The following is a 21,557-nucleotide window of genomic DNA, read 5'->3' on the forward strand; positions in this document are numbered from 1 at the left end:
AACCTGCAGCTGTTTCCACTAAATCGAGCGACTACATTACTTAATGTGTGCAACATCTTACAAGGCAATAAGTGAACAGAGCTCACAATAATACTCCCACATTGAACATATTTCTAAGTTCGTGAACCGTAAAAACGAAGAGGATTGATATAATCCTATGGCGATTTTGCATTTAGATTGGTTGTGTAGAACAGCGTGGTCCCACAGTCATTGAATTGATTAAAAAGATAAAGGATATTTGGATAATGTTGCCAAATAAGATGTTGATCTCATCGGCGCCATAATGGGTGAGGTTATTTCATCAAACGTCTGAATTTCCTGGTCAAAAGGCGTCGAAACTGTTTTTTTATAAATTAAACTGTGTTTCATACTTATGTTGAAGTACACAATGGCTGAATATACAGTGCCAGGTAAATAAATATGTACAAAGGACATAAATATAAAACACCCCTCTATGATTAATTAGCAGGGGTACAGATAAGTTGATGTTTTGAGACATTTTTGTAATGTTATTTAAATTTTTCTGAATATATAATTTATTTTTAATTTGAAAGAATATAGGTAATAAAAGCGAAAAAACACTTTACATTTTAGTAAGACATGTCCATTGTAAGATTACGACTCTATCGTGAGGATGTGAAGAATCTCCAAAAAATATCCTAATACCATTTTTCTGTAGAAAAAATAGTGCTCTATTCTTCTTCACAAATACGGCTTATAAAACGATTAAACAAACATTCAAGAAATATTCATTCGGTTATGATAAATACCCTGAGTATCCTTCCTCAAAGCAAAGTTAGCGCATATATAGTTACGTCCTTTGATCCATGTAATCTTTTAAATTTTAGTGCATATTGTCTGCAATGGGGAAAGTAAAATCAGATATTCTCATGACACCAAACCACCCTAGTGCCTGTCTCTTCTAAGGGAGATTTATTTGCTTGTTGCTTATCGCTGCTCTCAACACTGTTCCTTTTGTAATGGAGGATTGGTATACAGCCATATAGTACTTTGTATCTGAAGTCCGTTCAGCATCATTCGAACAATGTGAACTTTATTATCAAATTGTATCACATATGTCATGTGACTGACACCAATCAGAATGAACACCTGTTTAATTAAACTTAATTAAACGTAGTTAATAGCTTAATTTCTGCACCGTAAATCATATCAAACTGTCAGGTAAATAGAAATTACACATGGCCCACTGTGGTTAATTCTGCCTCGTCGAGATGATTAAAATCTTTGGTATAAATATAGAGACACCAACCCTATCTGACAAATCATCCCGATTGTCTACAATGCTGCTCATCTCTCTGTTCGTGGTTGTGTTGGGGGTTGCTGAGACACATGGTAAGTATTTCAACCGAATTTTCTACCATAATTTTCCAACTCTTATTAGGAATAGTTCGGTGTTGACATGAAACTGCAGGTTAAGTCATAATTGTGTATCCCAGTTATACATATATTATATACAGGTAGAGACGGATCATGCTAAAAGTTGCTTTGCTCGGACAAATACACAATGTTTATGTTCATGATCATGTATGAAAGGTTACTTTAGAACTATATACTCGCCAACAGGCATATAACCATGCATATACATACGTATGTATCAGTTTTACTGTGTAGCTAGAATGTGTGTAAACTGTCGGGCACAAGACTTGTTTGATGGTTTGATGGTGACTAAACATGCTGTAATTGATATGGGTATCATAGTTGTGTTTCGGATCTCAAGTAATGTTTCGGATCTACATATATAATTTTAAGGTATGACTAAGATACCACAAGCATGGTATAAGAACACTGTATACGTTTCCCCAGAATCCAGGGTCGCAGATAATGCAGGGTTTTGCAACATTGGCGCTAATGGAGTTTTAACCATTGAGGCCACCCTTGCTCTGTGTTTGAAGGTATAGAGGAAAATATAGGTTTTTAGCTTTGGGATTTAATTTACCTACAGCTGTGATTGTTTGTCCCCAGGTGCTATGATCCCTGTCCTTGGGTCACAGGTCACTTCCTCCTCAGTCTTCACCTTCGGCTCCACGAACTTCGTTCCACAGTTTGCCGTTGACGGCGGATTTGGCACCGACTTCATCGCTGACAACACTACGTTTGCAACGGCTGTTGGAGACACAATGCCCTACATGGACATTGATCTGGGCAGCAACTTCCTTCTCGTCTCCGTCACCATCACCAACAGGGGTGACTGCTGTGGTAAGTAGAGTGAGATGGTTAGGTGTATTTATTTCTTTTAAAGACAGATAAATAGAATTACATACTGTCAAATGATCTGATTGTCCACAGATTCGTCCTCACATCATGAAACCCATATCGCCACTTTTTGGGCATTTCATCGATGTTTTGAGCTTGAAAGTAGTTCTTGCTCGATGACCTTATTTGAATATTTATTGGGTCAAATACTGAACAACAAAAGTTTTTTATCTAATCTGAAACAATTTCAGTTTGCAACAGACTCCTGTAAGTGTTCAAATGGTTTAATTTGCCATACTGACTTCAGAAAATGCGTGATTTCATAAAAATAACATGAACATGCCAAAATGTCAGTTTACAAATCAATAGCATGTGTGTCCACCTCTGGTTGCAAAGCAAGCAACACATCTTCGTCACATGGAATGGACCAGGCGTCGCACATAGTCCTGTGGGATATCTGTCCATAACTGCTGGAGCATGTTTCGAAGTTCCTGGAGTGTCTGTGGAACACGTGGTTGACGTCGAAGGCGCCGATCCATCTCATCCCACATGTGCTCGATTGGTGAGAGATCAGGGGAGCGAGCCGGCCAGGGGATGACATTCACGTTGTTTTAAATCCTGAACAAGCCGAGCAATATGAGGCCGGGCGTTGTCATGTTGAAAGGTAATGCCTGGACCATGATGACGCAAAAACGGTAGAACAAAAGGGCCGATGATCTCGTCGAGGTAGCGTTTTCCATTGAGATTTCCCTCTACCACTATCAAACGGGTCCTCTGTCTTGCTGTCATCCCACCCCATACCACAACGCTGCCGTTCCCGAACCGATCTTCTTCCATGCCACAATGATTAACGTAACGTTCACCTCGACGTCCGTCAATCGCTTAGGCTGAGGTGAAAACGAGAATCTTCAATGAATAGAACTTGTCCCCACTGCATGGCCGTCCAGCGTAGACGCTGTCTGCACCACTGTAGACATGCTTTACAGTGGATTTCTGTCAAAATTGGACGCCTGGCGGGTCTTCTGGCGACAATCCCTGCACATCCAGTTGTCTTGTCGATTATTAGTTACGCGTGACTGCCACTCCGAGGACGGTCTCTGACTGCATTCGTCTGTAGGCAACGTTACCATAAACACCAAATGTTGTTTCTGTGGACGTTAAATTGTCTTGCAACATCACTTTGACTCGATCCTGCTTCAAGCATACCAATGGCTCGCAGACGCTCATTTTCGGGCAGGCGTGGCATTTCGTAATGTTGAATAATTGCGTAATTTTGTTGTTTTTCTGAGTGGTTGTTGTCAGCACGATGCTAAACAATGCATATGGAATCCCGTTAACGCACGTGTTTTTATACCTATTCTTCGGAAGTGAAATGCATGGGACTTGCATAAAAGTCATCTTTTGCTTGGAATGCATGCTTTTCTGGAGCAGTTGCGTTTTTGTGACTTGATTCCATACATGTACTACAATAGTGAAACCAAACTTTACTTGTTTGAAATATACACTAAAATATTGGTGTCACAGGAACTTTTGTTTTTGAGTATAGTAACAAGTTGATTGGATTGCTTTTTCACATCAATAACACTATGATATTTATCACATATTACCTAAATAAATAGAACGGTGTCACGTTTAACTTTCTCTATCGTTCTCAATGCTGTTCTTTGCTACCACCAAAGCAGTCTATTCAGATTAAGGCGTGTTGGTTGACTTATTCTGCCCTTGGTAAACAGTAAGGTAGACTCGGGATGATTATCGTGGTCCCTCATAGCTGTAGATTTCTTTTACATCAGAAACATGTACAGAACTGAGATCATACAAAGCATATATATCTTCAAGAACATTCTATGGAGAGCGTAGACCTAGAATTACAACACATTCCTGCTGAACTTGATATCAGTCATCAACGCTCCAGTTCCCAAGTCACAGTATGTCCACAGGACCCTGTGTTAAACTGTGTAACCTGGCAGATTGTATGGTATGGTGTCATGCCCCGACGGCGTGGATATTTGGACCAAGTGTTCCTGACTTATACTATTTGAGGCTACCACGATATTGCTGCATAAGATATCATCATCATCACCCACTCTTTCCATCTTCGCAGCCGAGCGTTTTAGCATGTCTGAAGAAACTTATATTAGAAACAAAGGTCATTATCGACTACCCAAATTTGCATAAAAGGCTGAAAGACAATAATCGACTGAAGGGGTTGTGTTGTACATGTGTATATCTCTCCACCTTGGCAGCTGATCGTCTTCGAAACATCCGAATCGAGGTGTACAATAACGATCCAACACTCGGAGGAACGCCTCAAGTCTGCACCACAATCGGCAGCACCGCCCCTGCCGCCAGTTCCAACACCACGTTCACCTGTTCGGCCATGGCATTCGGAAGGTACATCCGTTTTAACAAGTTCAGCATGGTCGACGCAAATGACATCCTTCAGTTTGTAGAGGTGGTCCTTGATGGCGTTCCGCTAAGTAAGTATATAACTGTATATATATGATGGTAAGATGAGGCTAACAAAAATAGTATCACAAAAATAGTGCCACATTTACCTACTTTATCGGTGATATTTTCCATTCTGTTTAACTGTGAATGCTTCTAATGAATGAAAAATTAGTTCTCGTAAAAAGAATGCCGATGCAATGTTAAAAAATGGCCACTCAATAGAAACATTGAAAGTATTCGTGTGTTCTAGTGGAAGCAAGCGCCATGCGATTATAAATACACTTGACGACACGGATGGCTCAGTGACTTCCAGTTTTCAGATCGATGTTCATGATGTCAATCACTGGATTGTCTGGTCCAGACCCAATCATTTATAGACCGAGGTCATATAACTTGAATATTTCTGAGTGTTACATTAAACAACAAACAAATGGCCTTGGATTCGAGCGAACGTTCAGAGGATCAGCAAGGGGTCGCAACTATCGACGGTGAACTCGGAGTTTTTGACCATTGGGCCACCCAAGCGCTGTGTTTGGAGGAAAAGAGGAAACTATAGGTTTATATGTTTTGAAATGAGATTTACCTACAGCTGTGATTGTTTGTCCCCCAGGTGCTGTGATCCCCGTCGGCGGGTCACAGGTCTCTTCCTCCTCAGTCTTCACCTTCGGCTCCACGGACTTCGTTCCACAGCTTGCCGTTGACGGCGGATTTGGCCCCGACTTCGTCGTTGACAACACTACATTTGGAACAGCTGTCGAAGACACTATGCCTTATATGGACATCGATTTGGGCAGCAACTTCCTTCTCCGCTCAGTCACCATCACCAACAGGGCTGACTGCTGTTGTAAGTAGAGTGAGATGGGGAGGTTGGTTTAACGCCGATTTGAACAGTATCTTAAAAAGTATGTTAAAGACGGCGTTTCAGTTCAATGCAGGAGGAAAGCCAATAGAGATCAAGCCTGGTTTTGCCACTTGAATGGATCCAAAAATAACAAACAAGGCGAATCTGTCATACCAAGTCACGATCAGCAGATCGAGGTACGCCGAAGGGATGCAATTCTTGGCGGATTGCAGGAAGCAGAAGTCCCCATGGTCCCTAGTATGGTTGCCTAACTTTAGTTGCTGGTGATCTCTAGCCCATTTTTATTATGTATTGTTTAGAATAGTCACATTTTTATGGTAACATACTAATTTTAAATCTATATCTGTGATATTCTAGTGCTTTTACTGTCCTTTGTCGACAGATTTCAATGTCTATATCAATGTATTATTACTGTATAATTTGATTTAGTCACTATATGGCTGAAATATTGCCAACGTGACTATAAATGTTAACTCACTCACTTGACGAATTGTGGCATTCATTTGAAGTAACCCTATGATGTAGCGTTGGCCCTGTTAGATATTCATCAATGTAAAGCAAATATTCACCAATAGGCTTCAACGATTCTCAGTCGAAGAACCAGAAGCATATATTTTGGAAGAGCTTGAAATCAGACATAAATAAATGCAAACATACACAATTGATTCCTTTTGGCCAGGGTTGATACCCATGTAGTGTGTAAAATATCACGGTGGGAGATGTAAACTGCGCATGAATACAATGCTTGAGTGAACCGCCCTATTAATCATACATTAACAGACATAATGACACTCCTATCGTAACTAAATGGCCATTATATCGGTGTAAAGCACTTGATAGTAGTTCCTGCTAGATAACCTCATTTGAATATTTATTGCATCATGACAAGTTTGTCCGATTTCGCAAGTCACAATATGACTCCAGGACCCCGTGTTATACGGAATTGACTGGTAGATTGTTGCCCTGGCCCAGACTAATTGAGACTACCTCGTTGTTTTTGTTCAGTAAGACATTATCACTAAATCATCCGAAAATTCACAGCCGAGCGTCTTCGAAACATCATCATCGAGGTATATGACAACAACGCAACTCTTGGAGGAACGCCTCAAGTGTGCACCACAATCGGCAGCACCGCCCCCGCCGCCGGGTCGACCACGACCTTCAACTGCACAGGGACGCCAATCGGAAGGTACATCCGTCTTAAAAAGAGCTCCAAGGTCGACGCTACTGATATCCTTCAGTTAGTAGAGGTGGTCCTAGAAGGCGTCCAGCTACGTAAGTATATGACTGTATTTATCTGATGGTAAGACAAATGAGGATAAAATAGCATCACATGGTAGTTTCATTTATCTACTTGTAATCCCTGGTTTTCCAGGTGTGTGATCCGACTTGGTTGCACCAAAGTGTACGCACCTACTTAGTGCAGTCATTGTTATAAAGAAGTTGTATATCCATTGAGTGAAATACTTGTTAGGACGGCGTTAAACCCATCTCACTCACTCCTCCACAGAATGTCCTTGCAACCACTTCCAGCTGGACGAGAACTGTTTCTACTTCTCTGGATTCCAAGCAAGCTATGCCGACGCGAAGGTAAACAACGACACCGCTTTCCTCCCATATTAAGCTGACACGCCGAGATATAACTGGAATACTGTTAAAAGCGGCCTTAAACCAAACTCACTCACTCACTCACTTAAGGGTGGTCGGAGGATACGTTTGGCCCAATGGGTAAGGGACCTTTATTCAAAGAAAGTTGCGTCCCATGGCCAAGCCAGCATTATGTAGTTTGGACTGAAATCTCAGATACCGAACCTTTCTCGTGGGTTGAACAAAATATGTCAACGACTAAACCCTGCGTCTGTCCTGGCTTGCCTCTCACGACCTGAACCAAACTCACACAATCAGTCACTCAATCACTCACTCACACACTCAGTCATTCACTCACTCACTCTCTCTCAATAACTGAGATAATGTTAAACTATGCGTTAAACCAGATTCACTCAATAACCTTTAGTGTATTCAGTACTCTAGGATGATACTTTGCGTGTTTGAAGTCTGAATGAATACTGAAGTACAGAGATTCTTGTTACAGGAATACTGTGACATCATCGGAAGCAATCTGGCCATGATCCGAACCCAGGCTCAGAGCGACTTTGTCAACGGTGTTCTCGCTGCAAATGCTAAAAAAGGTAATTCATAGCTCGCTTATACTGTTTCGTGGCCATTCTATATCCAATTAACAGAACAACAAAGGTTTCCACTTGGACCTGTGGCAGTGTTAGATAACAGTATGAGTTCCACCCAAGAAAGCGTTTTTATCAACGGGGTCTATGATAAAAGGTTATGTTTCAGATCAAATCAATTTCAATTTCGATTTCAGCGGTTCACACACGGTACAGGTAAGGCTCGTCTTTACCTGGACGAGACATAGGCCCAGACATCAGCTCCCTCTTTAGGCTAAGCTATGCATCATCTAACTGCATCTTTTTCTCTTGTCCTCATTTGCAGGACTTCACGAAATAAACATTAGCGACGATTAATTGGATCTGGAGGTCAGTCTCGGAGAACTTGTTGCTTGTCAATGTACCCTGACGTCGCGAGATGTTACTGATAACATCAACCACTCGTTGGTCTGGCTACGAGTGGATTATTTACCGCCCACCATGTAATGGCTTAAGAGTTACACACTTCATATTTTCTGTCACTCAGGTCAAGAATACTGGATTGGGGTGACCAATCTTTTGGACCGGTTCCAGTGGCGATATCTGCTTGGTGACATTGTTCCCCTAAATGGCTTCACCTCCCCACTCGTGAACGGCACGGGCACTTGCAGCACCTCTACCTCTGAGAAGCACCCACATAACTGTGCCGTCCTGGAGAAGAACGACGCCGGCCAATGGGAGTGGGAGGAAGAACGGTGTTACAGGAAGGAGAACTTCATCTGTCTGGCAACCCTGCCAATACCTGCGCCCTAGGTTCTTTAAGGATACACGTATTGGTAATTTAGTTTACAGTCGTCATGATTAAGGTATCTTGTCTAAAATAGGTTGTAATAAATTCATCTGTCTACAAAAGTAGTGTCCAACCTAAGATCATTTGAAAAGTAATCAAATCAATCGTACAAAGGCACCTCTAAATACAATCATTGTGTTAAACACACCTACTATTATACCAATGTACTCGTAAATAAAGAATTACCAATATCATTGTGTTGTGTTATGGTCGAACACTGGTTGTATTATGATATATTTTAGTGAAATAACAAATTGACATGTGTTAGTCAAAAAAAAGTTAAAGAACACCCGATTCTTTCATCATAGTTAATCGTGTTTCCTTTACCTTCTTTTGAGAAGGATATAATACTAATACAACACACATAAGCTTTGTTAGCGTGTGACGTAAACTCTCAACAAAACTGAATGATGAAAGGGATGAACTTTCATTTTGTGCCGAGCAATATTCCAGCAGCTCCAGTGTTTGGTGTCTACTTTTTACTTTAGTTGTTTGATCAAGATTACAACATTCAAATCTTAAGCAACGCTTTCAAAATGGTTTATGGAAGAAATGTGGAGGATATTTCCATATTTGATGTATCAGTGACAAAAATATGGCCGGTTTCCTATTGTGACTTGTGTCATATGTTTCCGTGTTTTTAGGGACCAATTGACTTGCCTTTGCGTGTGTTGTGATTGGTGGAGCAGGAAACGCTCACTTTTTCGCAAACACCTAATGTCGTCACTAATTGATATTGATTCATCAACATAAACATGCTGATGATACAATCTGAATCGTAAAATCTATTCAGCATTTGGTCGAGATTGGAGTGTTTCTGTGTCGGGAGGTCGATCCCGACCCCAGGCCTCATCATACCAAAAGATATGTATTGTTAAGATAAGTATGTGTTGTTACCTTGCCTGGCGCTCGGAATTAACAGGCGAAAACAAGGACTGTTTGGCTACTCTGTCTGAGTTGGGTATTCATGTTAAATTGCGGCATGATATTTCAGTGGGCTGGCATTATATAATCGTCAATGATCCGGATTCACACACAGACACACACAGACACACACACACACACAAACACACACACACACACACACACACACACACACAGAATCTCACACACACAGAATCTCACACACACACACAGAGTCTCTCTCACACACACACACACACACAAACAAAAAACAACAACACATACACACACAAACACAAACACTCACTCATTCACTCTACATTGAAAACACGGTATGTTTATCTCCATTTTACCATGACTAAATAAAACGCAAACTCTTTGGTGGTAGCAATTGTACACACATGAGGTGGGCACGCCTAAAGAAAATTAAGCAAGCTTTCCAAAGTTTCCGTTCTACACTGCACGTCACAATTATGACGTCATGTCGCTCATTGTGACGCAAACGATATGATGTGACAGTTGTATATAGAGAAACGCCAAATTCCAAGTTATCTGTTGTCCCCAAAACTTAAAATATATTCTCTTTGAAGATTTCTGTCGTGTTTTCTGCACGAAATGTATTGCCACACATCCTTTGAATATTGTTATTACCTCAACTATGCAATTTGTAAAATAATTATTTAAATATGCCTACCGACAATGACTGAAAAAAGGACTATTCTATGAATATTAGCTTCTGCAGTTTTGCGGCCGTCAAATCAGCTGTTTCAATCAGAGGGGGCTTATAGTAATTTAATAGCCTCTGATTGACCAGACAAAATCGAGTAATTTCAATATGCATGTTAGAATTATCATTATGAATATGGACAGTTTTTTGTCACTTTTATATTAATATTCAAGACGGTATAGATAAAAACAGCTAATCTGTCAATACCAACGTGCTAAGAAAGACCTTGCTTACCGCCTATTAGTAACTTTAGTTTGTTTGTTTGTTGTTTAACGCCGCACTCTGTAATTATCCAGTTATGTGACGGCAGTCTGTAAATCAGACAATATAGTGATTGACATCATAAGCATTGATCCACGCAATCGGGATACGATGACAAGCATCAACCAAGTAAGCGAGCCTGACCACCCGATCCCGTTAGTCGCCTCTTCCAACAAACATTGTCGCCTTTTACGGCAAGGCCTCTTCTACCTCGGATCTTCACTGATCTGAAAATCACGGTACAAGAGCAATAACTCTGTAAAAAAATTACGGTACCAATTTTGACAAGTCTTGACAAGAATCTTTTAGATAAGCATGTACACTTTCATTCATGTAACTGTTGTAAGAGAAAACATGTTACCATTTCACACAGCATGCACTAAGTTCAAAAGCACGAAGCAAGGGCAATAATACCATTTACCAAACTCTTTTAAGATCATAACAAGTAAGGTGAGTGTGTTAAATTTCATTTGTCCAACTTCAATAGTCTATAAGAAAAATGTCCCCATTGTGAAGTGGGCATGCATACAAATGACACATATATTGTTCTTCGTGGCGGGGATAAAACATTATTAGTTTGTTGTAACTGAACCTTAGGGAACCTGCATTTAGGTATAAAACGTCATTGCCAGAGAATAACCAGTCATACGAAAGAGAAAGGCAAAATAGTGGTGAAAATATTTGACTGCATCGCTGAAAATCAGTGATGACGCCAGGCATTTGCGAAATGGGTTAGCATGTTCTACCCAAGACTTGTTAAGACGGAGGTGTAAGCCTCTCTTGACTACCGAAATAATGGCCATTCCGAAACATCCTCAGTAATATCAACCTATCCTAATCTTTGCCTGATTCGAGCTTTAGCGCAGCTTTGAAAACAACAGGAGAGCTGCAATAGCACACCCATAATGAACTGAGAACCCTCCAAACTATAAGTCGATCAGGGTTGCTTGGTCGTTTGTTGTTTAATGCAGCCCTCAATAATATGCCACCTATAAATTGAGTTCGGACAAGACAATCCAGTGAGTGACATTAGCACCAATCCATAGTTTGGAATATGACACTGGATCAACCATGGCCCCGATCATATCAATGAATATGATATATACTACTCAAGGCGAGTTAAAAGGGGATGTTTTTCATTTGACAGATTAAACAGATTTAATAACTTTTTGTGGGAGGTTTAGCACATAAAAGGCTGGAGTAGAGACACACCATTGGTCATATCCAACTTATCGGTAACTCATTTTGGACAAGTGGTTATTTTAACTCACTAGCTTTGGCGAAAAAACAAAAAGCCAGACTACATTTTCACTAGCTTCGGACTCACGGACAACTGGCCGTGCCTGTCCCTTAAAGGGTGGAATATGATTAAGTTGAAGTCAGTTCTCATTGGCACAACTCAAATTGATTGTTCGATTTTGATAGGAAAGCGACATTTTGTCACTGGAGAAGAGGTCAATTAAATTGTTGAACCCTAAGTTAATTGTAGAGATAGGAGAGCAAAGTGATAGCAAATTAACTTGGTTGATGCATGTCATTATATCCCAGTTGCGTGGATCGATGCCCATGATTCAATCACTGGATTGTCTGGTCCAGACTCTATTATTCACAGACCGCCGTCATAAATTTAGCTGGACTATTGCTGAGTGCGGCGTTAAAAAAACAGCAACAATGGAATAGTGCTGACTGCTGTGTTAAGCAACAAACACACATTCGAAACCCATACCTGTCGAGTTGATCATACCAATGAGACCTGTGAAGATCCGGGGTAGAATAGGTCTTCACCATGCTTGCTGTAAAAGGCGACTATGCTTGTCGTAAAAGGCGACTAACGGGATCGGGTGGTCAGGCTCGCTGACTTGGTTGATGCATGTCATCGATCCCAATTGCGTGGATCGATGCTCATGATATCAATCACTGGATTGTCTGGTCCAGACTCGATTATTTACAGACCACCATCATATAGCTGGAATATTGCTGAGTGCGGCGTTAAACAACAAACCACCACCAAACCACCACACCTATGGTTGAAACAAATGATACCATGGGATGACACTGTTCCACTTCCTTTGTGGGAAGCTTTGTATCAGATATTAATCCTTTGCCAGGTTGACCCTTTTTTCTTTTCTTTTGTGAAAGGATCGGGGGAAAAGCTTGCCACAAATAAATAAATAATTTAAACTGATATTTATTTTCAAGTTAATAGAATTAGCAAAATGAAACTGATATGAAATATTAATTGGCCAAATACATTGTATATAGTCCCTGACCACTACAAAAACTTCATAATGAGTAAAAATCCTTCTCTAGCAGAAGTAAACATACATGTATATACATGTTACGGTTTAAATATCCTTAGGGATTCCGGATTGAATTGGTCCCTTGGGCCGTTGGCTAAATATCTAACATCATCATAAACCCTATAGCAACCTATAGCAGCTAAATAGATCGGGTGGTCAGACTCAGTGACTCGGTCAGTGTCGTGTCTTTGTCGTGCTGAGACGGCGTGGATCGTTGCTCAAAATACCAATCACTGGATTGTCTGGTCTAGATTCGATTATTTACAGGCTGCCATCATATAGGTGGAACACTGATGAGTGTGGCTTTAGGCAACAGACACAACAATAATAATCAAACACCCTGCATCTGTTTCCACTAAATCGAGCGACTACATTACTTAATGTGTGCAACATCTTACAAGGCAATAAGTGATTATTTACAGGCTTCCATCGTATAGGTGGAACATTGATGAGTGTGGCTTTAGGCAACAGACACATGTAACACAACACAAGAAGGCGGTTTGAGGATTACGTAGTTTTAATCACAATGGCATATGTACAAGTCAAAGGAAGTGTGCCGTCCTTCCTTCCTCCCTCTAGATACTCACCTGTACCTTCGGGTGCTGAGACCAAGTCTGCCGGTATTTGGAAGTCGCCCGGTAAATATATAGTAATGATGGAATGCGAAGCATTTTGTTTTGCACAGGTACTAAAATTTGGTGTGGTCAACTTGAGATTAAATTGACCATCAAGTGGTGTCCATGACGAGGCACTTAAAATTGTTCCCCTTAAGGTGACATGAAACCACCACTCACTGGTCCACTTGATATGTACTTGACATATCCACGGGGTCAGTCGTATTTGGCAAACACTGATAGTGTTACATTAGTCGTATTTGGCAAACACTGATAGTGTTACATCCGCCCCTTTCTACTTGGAAATATTGTTGATATTTCCAGGCCTCATAAGTCGATCTTAAAAATACACACAGTTCCATATATATATATACAAAAAAAAGAGTGTAAATATTTTACAACGATCATGCTGTCCGTGACCGGACTTAATCGCTTTTAAAATGTCACTTCGTCACAATCTTGGCCCTCGACCGGCTACAGACACACCATTATGGTCATCTGTGATCGTCAGTTCTGCGTCGTGTTCTTCTTTTCAATATATGTATTATGTTCAACTATTGTTAGTCACGATATGGCTGAAATATTGCCGATGTGACTTAAAATTTAACTCACTCACTCACTCTTCTTTTCAACTTAGTTCAACTTTATGGTCGTCACCACAAGTTCCAATATGGCCGCCGTCCATCTTCGTCACCAGCCTGTTCATCTTAGTTCATGCAGCAACAATATCGCAACACTGTACTGTTTAGTAGTGGGCATCCAGGCCAGGGTACAGGCGTCGTATGGATGACGTTGTTGGAGGCGCCGAAGTCTGATCCCCCGTCATCAGTGGTGCAGGTCGCTAAGCCGCTCCTGGAGTCGGTACTCGCGACCTGGATCACATCAGATCCCATCAACTCGAATTCGGGTGTTTCCCGGGTGTGCTTTCCCCAAGTGAGCATTTTGGATAGCCAAAATTTTCTATATCTTAAAACCATTATCAATATTATTATGACTAGTAACATGATACCCCCAACTAACCACTTTTTCCAGTTAATTTTCTTATCCCAACTAATTTCAGTGTTTACACTATGTAATTCATCAATTAAATGACTCATGGATACCGTATCTATATTCTGGAGGTGGCTTGGAACTTTCGATATCGTCACATTTCTTAATTTTTCCTTAAAGGGTTTCCATAACAGCATATCTAAAACGTTTGGCATATGAGGTAGCTGAGCCCAGATCTCATTTAATTCAAACCTGCTTTCATTACGATAAAATGGTAGTAATGTCAAATGATTGTTTGAAGCTGTACAAGAGACGTTTACTCGTAACATACCTATTGGTGGGTAAATAGTTATTATCTGTGGATATACTTTTTAACATACTATAGTAAAGTCTAGTTGTTCAGCGGTCGCAATGACCCATTGGCCTTCCCAAATATTATCTGCCCTAGGCAGTATCATGTGCATGGTAACTTCCCGTTTACACAAGCTCTTGACTTTATCTAAATCTTTCATGAAGAGCGCGATCATGAACATCTGACTAAGATTTAGGGGATAAGTCGGGCTGCTTATCATGCGTGATTCTAATTTATATGTGGCAACCATGCCAGCTACTTTAGTAAATTCATGCGTTTTATCTGAGAGGAGAGGTAGTGGTAAATTATGAATTTTATAAATTTCGTATTGCCCATTATAATCTAATAGTGGAAGTGATATTATTATCAAAATCTTTTCCTCATAAACTAAGGTCGAGCATGTTAATGTTCGATAATAATTCCATAATTCCTTTTTCTGGATAATTGTTAGTAGCCCATTCAAGTTTATCTATACGCCCCGCAAGAATTCGGGAGATGTTTGCTACATTTACCTCTACTTCCTTGAGATTATCAATAACTGCATTAATTGTTTGTCGGTTCTTCTGAACTTGAATCCTTGTTACATTCAAAATAGTGAGTTCTTCATGAACTACATGCGATATGGTTTCTTGGTTCTTAGCAATTTTGTTGATATTGTTTTTGATTGAATTTAAATCAGACTCGGATACTGTTCCAAATAGATAACTTAAAGCATCGCCAATAAATGGGATTAATGATCGCTTTGGTCTTATCAACTTCCTGTATTCTAGAAAACTAACTTCTAGCGAACTTAGTGTATTATTTAGACCCGTAATTTCCTTGTCTAACCTGTAGAAGGTTCCTTCTACTTTGTTAACATCAGTGCTGCTATGGTAGCGACTCATCAGTCTACGCAAAACTAATGCAACTTCTTCGATATCCTTCCTACATCTTTGAATATAGTCAATATAAGGTTTCATGTCTATTACTAGTGCTACAAGCCATTTTGAACAAGTTGTAGAAATATCATTGACCTTTTGAAAAAACACGTTTTCAGAAACTAATAGACTAATAAACCACCAAAACACAACACTGTTAATATGGTAAACACACCCATTTCCTGCAAATATACAGAATAAAAAAACTATATAAAACTGTGACTAACCAAGACTACATACAACTATAATCATCAGTTGTACTCAAACATGAATACCATATATGCTCAATACCATATATACAAAACAAACAAGATATGCATGCAGTGCCCGATTATACTACGAAGCCTTATAGTAACCCGGCTACTGCCTCAAACAACTTCTTAACCTTATCATCAGGGGTTAATTGACGTGTCTCTTTAACTTCATTTACGGATACATTATCATTATCTGATGATTCACTTGATCCGTTGTCCTCCGTCGAATTGTCAATAGAGTCACGTCGCCTAGCACTCAAGCGTTTGGCAAGTTGGGCTAACGGAACGTCATTCTCTGAGTCTGAGTCTGAACGTTCCTGTCTATACCGCTTTGTGATCCTTGACATGGGATCCTTTGATCCTTGTACCTCCTCGTCCGAGGTTGATTCTGAGGATAGTGATATAACATAATGTTGTTTTCTTCGAGGTCTACCTTCTGTGTCCTTGGGAATTTCCCAATCATCTAGATTAGCAATCCTAAGATGTTCTGCATGAGCTCGTGTAGTTGATCCATCAAGCTGATTTCGTATGATGTAAGTTACTGGCGATGTTTGTTCAATAACCCTGTAGAACGGCTTCCACCTGTTCTGTAGCTTACTCTTCCTTTGATGAAATCTATAGTAGACAGGGTCGCCAACCTTGATTTTGTTTACTGCTCCTGTCGGCATATCGGGCCTGTCTTTCTTTGCTTTCTTCATGTTCTTGTGTACTAGAACGAATGCCTTGTGCTGCTGTTGCAGTGCTGTTTTATGTTCTTCGTCACCTGCATACTTACGTCTCGGTCGTAGCAGGTTGTCAACAGGAAGAACGACGTCACGATTGTACAACAAGAAGTATGGCGAAAACTTGGATGATTCACAGATGTAGAAACGAATTGCAGCCAAGGTTTGATTTAGGTATAAGTCCCATGTTGTTACGTTGTCATTCAGCTTTTTCGCAAGGACATCATGTAATGTACGATGAAATCGCTCAACTCTTGCATTGGACTGGGGGTGATAAAATGACGTCCTGACGTGGTTGATCCCTAATGCTGACAATGTTTCACTGACAACCTTGTTAATATTCTCTGTCCCGTTATCTGTGACAATCTGTAGTGGACAGCCAAACCTCGGGAATATCTCCTCTAGTATCAGATGGGCAACTGTCTCTGCTGATTTATCAGGTACTGCAAACGCCTCAGGCCAACCGCTGAAGTGGTCAACGAAGCCGATGATATATTTATTCCCAGATAATGTTGTCGGATAGGGTCCTGAGAGATCCATACTTACCTTCGCAAATGGGTAGGGCGGAATCTCAGTTTCCTGCAAAGCTGGTTTCTGGGCCTTCATGGTTCTAGATTGACAAGTGATACATTTGCCGATACACTCAGTTATCTCCCTGTAGAGGTTGGGCCAATAATATTTCAGTTTTATTGCCTCAAATGTCTTGTCAATCCCCATGTATCCGTTTGCATCATGATATTGCGTGACCACGATCTGTTTGAACTTTTCGGGTACATATAACCTGGGCGATGGATCATCCTCAATTGCACTGACATAGTACAATAGATCATTTATGACTAAGTACCTTTTTAAGTGTGACTTGTCACCGTGACCTTTTTCCAGTTGTTCTTTGATGCTCGTGATGTTTTCATCCCTATCCTGCTCTTTCTGCATGTCTATATCCATTTCCATTCTGCGTGGCAATGAAGATGCCTCGGGAATTGGCAAATCGCAGCTAGCAAAATCCTTAGGGTTGAATTTGGTGGGGTTCAATGCCTCAATCCTCAGACTGTTGTCGGGTCGATCAATCTCAATGTCTTCCTCATTAGGCCCGCAGCCGTTATCTGTGTTTGATTTGCCCCGAGATAGTAGATCTGCACAAGTGTTGTTCTTTCCTGCCATATACCCGATCTTACAGGTATAGCCCGCGATTCCCAGTGCCCATAGTTTTTCTACCTGTTCACCCTCACTTTCATGTGTCTGAACCAGACACGCCCCTATACAGCTGTTACTGGCGTCCGTGTACAGAGTGTATGGCCTATTCGGGTCGGGATAGGTCAGTAATGGTACAACCGTCAGACTGTCTTTCAAGAAATCAAAAGACTTTTGACATTCTTCAGACCACGAGAATCTCGCAAATCTCTTGGTAAGTTTTACCATGGGTTCAGCAATATTTGAGAAATTGGGGATAAATCGGCGGTAATAACTGCACATCCCTATGAACCCTCGTACTTCTTTTACTGACCTTGGGGCTTCCATTGACCTAATGGCCTCTACCTTTTGGTTGTCAGGTTTTATTCCATCTTGATTGATGACAAAACCTAAGTACTGAGTTTCCTCCTTGGCAAAGCTACATTTTGACAACTTGAGTTTTAGTGAATGTTGGCGGAGTCGTTCATAAACTGTCTCGATATGAAGTAAATGTTGTTCTTCCGACTTTGAGAATATCAAAATATCGTCTAGGTAGGCTATTGCAAATGCATCGAGACCCTGTAAAACTTCATTCATAAGTTCCATAAAAACTGCTGGAGCATTACAAAGTCCAAAAGGCATCACGTTAAATTCAAAAAGACCTCTATGACAAGCAAAAGCAGTTTTTTCTTTATCTTCATCATCCATTTGAGGGGTAAAGTCGTTGAAATAGGACGGCTAATTTTGTTCAAAACCCTAAAGTCTACACAAAAACGCTTCGATCCCTATTTTTTGTCAACGTCGACAATGGGGAAACTCCATGGTGACCTAGAACGTCGAATGATCTGAGCATCTAACATGTCATCGATCGCCTTATCTACAACTTTGCGTTTGTTAAGAGGAGTTCGATATGGCTTCATCTTGATCGGAACATTGTCACCTGTGTCTATCTTCATACGTACAGTTTCTGTCTGCCCTAAGTCTAAATCACTCTTTGCAAATAAACCCTTGTTTTGAGACACTAAATCAGTTAACCTTGATTTCAAATTAACTGGAGCGTCAATGTCAACATTGAGATCACAGGATATGTCCCTATCAGCTAATTCATCGCTACGCTCCTTAGCGTCCCTAGTACGCAACCTCTCTTCAACCTAAATGTACGGTTGGTATTGTTGACTAGCAGTAATGGGACATTCCTATGTTTGTCAATCTTAACAATAGAATTTCCTATGAGTAGACCTGGTTCATTTGCTGGGTAACTCTTTTCAATTGTGGAGATTTCATACGTGCTTGATGTTTCAAAATATGGTCTATTTTTAATCTTTGCCCTTAAGATATTTCTACACTGAGGTTTTACTGTTGTATCCGCTGCTAACCTGACTAGAGAAGATATATGGATATCTTCCTCTAGCGGTACATAAGTTTTCCCTACTGTTAAGCTACCCAAGTCGAAATACACCCTAACACCTGCCTGTGTCAACCAATCGTGTCCTAATATAAGATTTCTGTTCATGTTTCCTACAACATAGAAGGTATAGGAAAGATTGACGCCTCTCATCCTAAAGTGAACTTTCACATTCCCATCTACCTGTAACGAATTCCCATTAACCCCTTGTAAAGCGACTTTCTTTTTGTTTAACGGAAATCTATCTTTTATTGAATCGTACACCCTACGATGCATTATCGACACTTCAGCGCCAGAATCAATTAAACACCTCCATTGTTTTTTTCCTATTTTGATACTACACGAATTTGGTCTCCCCACTTCATTTATTGAATGTACTGGGCCATTTGTCGCCTTCTCTCCCTCATCGGCTTCTGGGCCATTTGTCGCCTTCTCTCCCTCATCGGCTTCTGGGCCATTTGTCGCCTTCTCTCCCTCATCGGCTTCTGGGCCATTTGTCGCCTTCTCTCCCTCATCGGCTTCTTTATGAGGAAGAGAATTTAGTTTCCCTGGTTTTGTTTTCTTGGTGGTCTGTTTGGACAATTTCGTTTAAAGTGGCCCGATTGATTGCATAGCCAATATACCCTGATCTCTTGCTCTCTCTCATTAACCGCATAAACACGTTTTGATCTGCAATCCTAAGCCCGGTGACCTGGCTTCCCGCATGAGAAACAATTACGATGCTGTCTAGCATGATCAACGTCCATAGGCACTTCTCGCCTCCCGCTATTCGAATCGTGCCCTCTACTATTAAAATCATGCCCTCGGCTACTCGGTTTTCCCAACCTGAGTTCGAATCTAGCCCTAATGTTTTGTTCACGCGTGGCCGAGGCCACTGCTTCTTTGAGGGATGTGGGGTTTTCCCTCATAAGTTTTTTTCTGCATGTACTCATGACTCAAGCCATCTATGAAAAAACCTATCAATTGTCTTTGGATGGCGGGATTATCTTCACCGTCCTGCCCTAATCCTTCATAAGCCTCTTCGGCCAAGTTTAGTAGTCTTTCAGCATAAATCTGAACACCCTCACTATGTTTTTGTTTGACCGCCCTTAAAAACATAAATGCGTGTTGTGGGTCGCTTATTTCAGCAAACCTGCTCGTTAGCTCTGCCCTTAACTCCTTCCATGTTTTGGCAGGATTATCATCCATATAGCATTGCACGAAGTCGCTTACAGCGCCATCACAACTCTGAAAAGCAATTAGCTTTTTACTGGCGTCTTGATTTGCGCCAGTTAGCAATGCATACTTTTCTACAGATTTGATCCATTTTTTTAAATCTTTCGGGTTCCCCACAAATGTTTTATAGCTTGATTCACGCCCTGTGCGCTTAGCGTTGTATTTACAGCAGCTAGCCTCCCGTTTATTTCATTTCCCTGTGCCCCTAATGTTGAAGTTACTGTTGATAACTGCCCCGTTATTTCTCCCGCTAACCCTTGTAAGAATTGTGCATATTCTGCCATTTTGCTCACTTAAGTACTTGCAAAAACCCAAAGAATCACCTTTTTGCGAGTCCCGGGACCAATTCCCTCGATCCTAGTCGTTTCCTGGGATCCCTCTCCTTCTCTCCTTAAGGTGATCCTGGTCTCGGCACCAGTTTACGTAACCCCGCCCCTTCTTGTAACACAACACAAGAAGGCGGTTTGAGGATTACGTAGTTTTAATCACAATGGCATATGTACAAGTCAAAGGAAGTGTGGCGTCCTTCCTTCCTCCCTCTAGATACTCGCCTGTACTTTAGGGTGCTGAGACCAAGTCTGCCGGTATTTGGAAGTCGCCCGGTATATATAGTAATGATGGAATGCGAAGCATTTTGTTTTGCACAGGTACTAAAATTTGGTGTGGTCAACTTGAGATTAAATTGTCCATCAAGTGGTGTCCATGACGAGGCACTTAAAAATGTTCCCCTTAAGGTGACATGAAACCACCACTCACTGGTCCACTTGATATGTACTTGACATATCCATGGGGTCTTCACGGGGTCAGTCGTATTTGGCAAACACTGATAGTGTTACATCAGTCGTATCTGGCAAACACTGATAGTGTTATGATATGTACTTGACATATCCACGGTGTCAGTCGTATCTGGCAAACACTGATAGTGTTACACACAACAATAATTACGTTGAAATATCAAACAACCTGCAGCTGTTTCCACTAAATCGAGCGACTACATTACTTAATGTGTGCAACATCTTACAAGGCAATAAGTGAACAGAGCTCACAATAATACTCCCACATTGAACATATTTCTAAGTTCGTGAACCGTAAAAACGAAGAGGATTGATATAATCCTATGACGATTTTGCATTTAGATTGGTTGTGTAGAACAGCGTGGTCCCACAGTCATTGAATTGATTAAAAAGA

The 21,557-nt window shown here is 40.8% G+C and overlaps 1 protein-coding gene across 1 annotated transcript; it reads left to right on the forward strand.

The window, feature by feature from the left end:
- Nucleotides 1–1,237: 1,237 nt before the first annotated feature.
- LOC125376929 lies at nucleotides 1,238–8,726 on the forward strand. The gene is made up of 8 exons (XM_048389524.1): nucleotides 1,238–1,353; nucleotides 1,984–2,217; nucleotides 4,461–4,694; nucleotides 5,276–5,509; nucleotides 6,569–6,802; nucleotides 7,038–7,117; nucleotides 7,620–7,716; nucleotides 8,237–8,726. Exons 1-8 carry the CDS (start codon nucleotides 1,302–1,304, stop codon nucleotides 8,500–8,502), a joined length of 1,431 nt encoding a protein of 476 aa, XP_048245481.1. The 5' UTR covers nucleotides 1,238–1,301; the 3' UTR covers nucleotides 8,503–8,726.
- Nucleotides 8,727–21,557: the final 12,831 nt, after the last annotated feature.

Source organism: Haliotis rufescens, unplaced genomic scaffold (assembly GCF_023055435.1).
Source record: "Haliotis rufescens isolate VD_foot unplaced genomic scaffold, xgHalRufe1.0.p SCAF_8, whole genome shotgun sequence".
Taxonomy (NCBI): Eukaryota; Metazoa; Mollusca; class Gastropoda; order Lepetellida; family Haliotidae; genus Haliotis; species Haliotis rufescens.

What these genes read in the sequence shown, in the direction of transcription:
- LOC125376929 (XM_048389524.1), top strand. Translation starts at nt 1,302, where the DNA reads ATGCTGCTCATCTCTCTGTTCGTGGTTGTGTTGGGGGTTGCTGAGACA. An exon ending in CAACAGGGGTGACTGCTGTG is followed by an intron (nt 2,218 to 4,460) that starts GTAAGTAGAGTG and finishes CCACCTTGGCAG; the next exon opens with CTGATCGTCTTCGAAACATC. An exon ending in CAAGCTATGCCGACGCGAAG is followed by an intron (nt 7,118 to 7,619) that starts GTAAACAACGAC and finishes TTCTTGTTACAG; the next exon opens with GAATACTGTGACATCATCGG.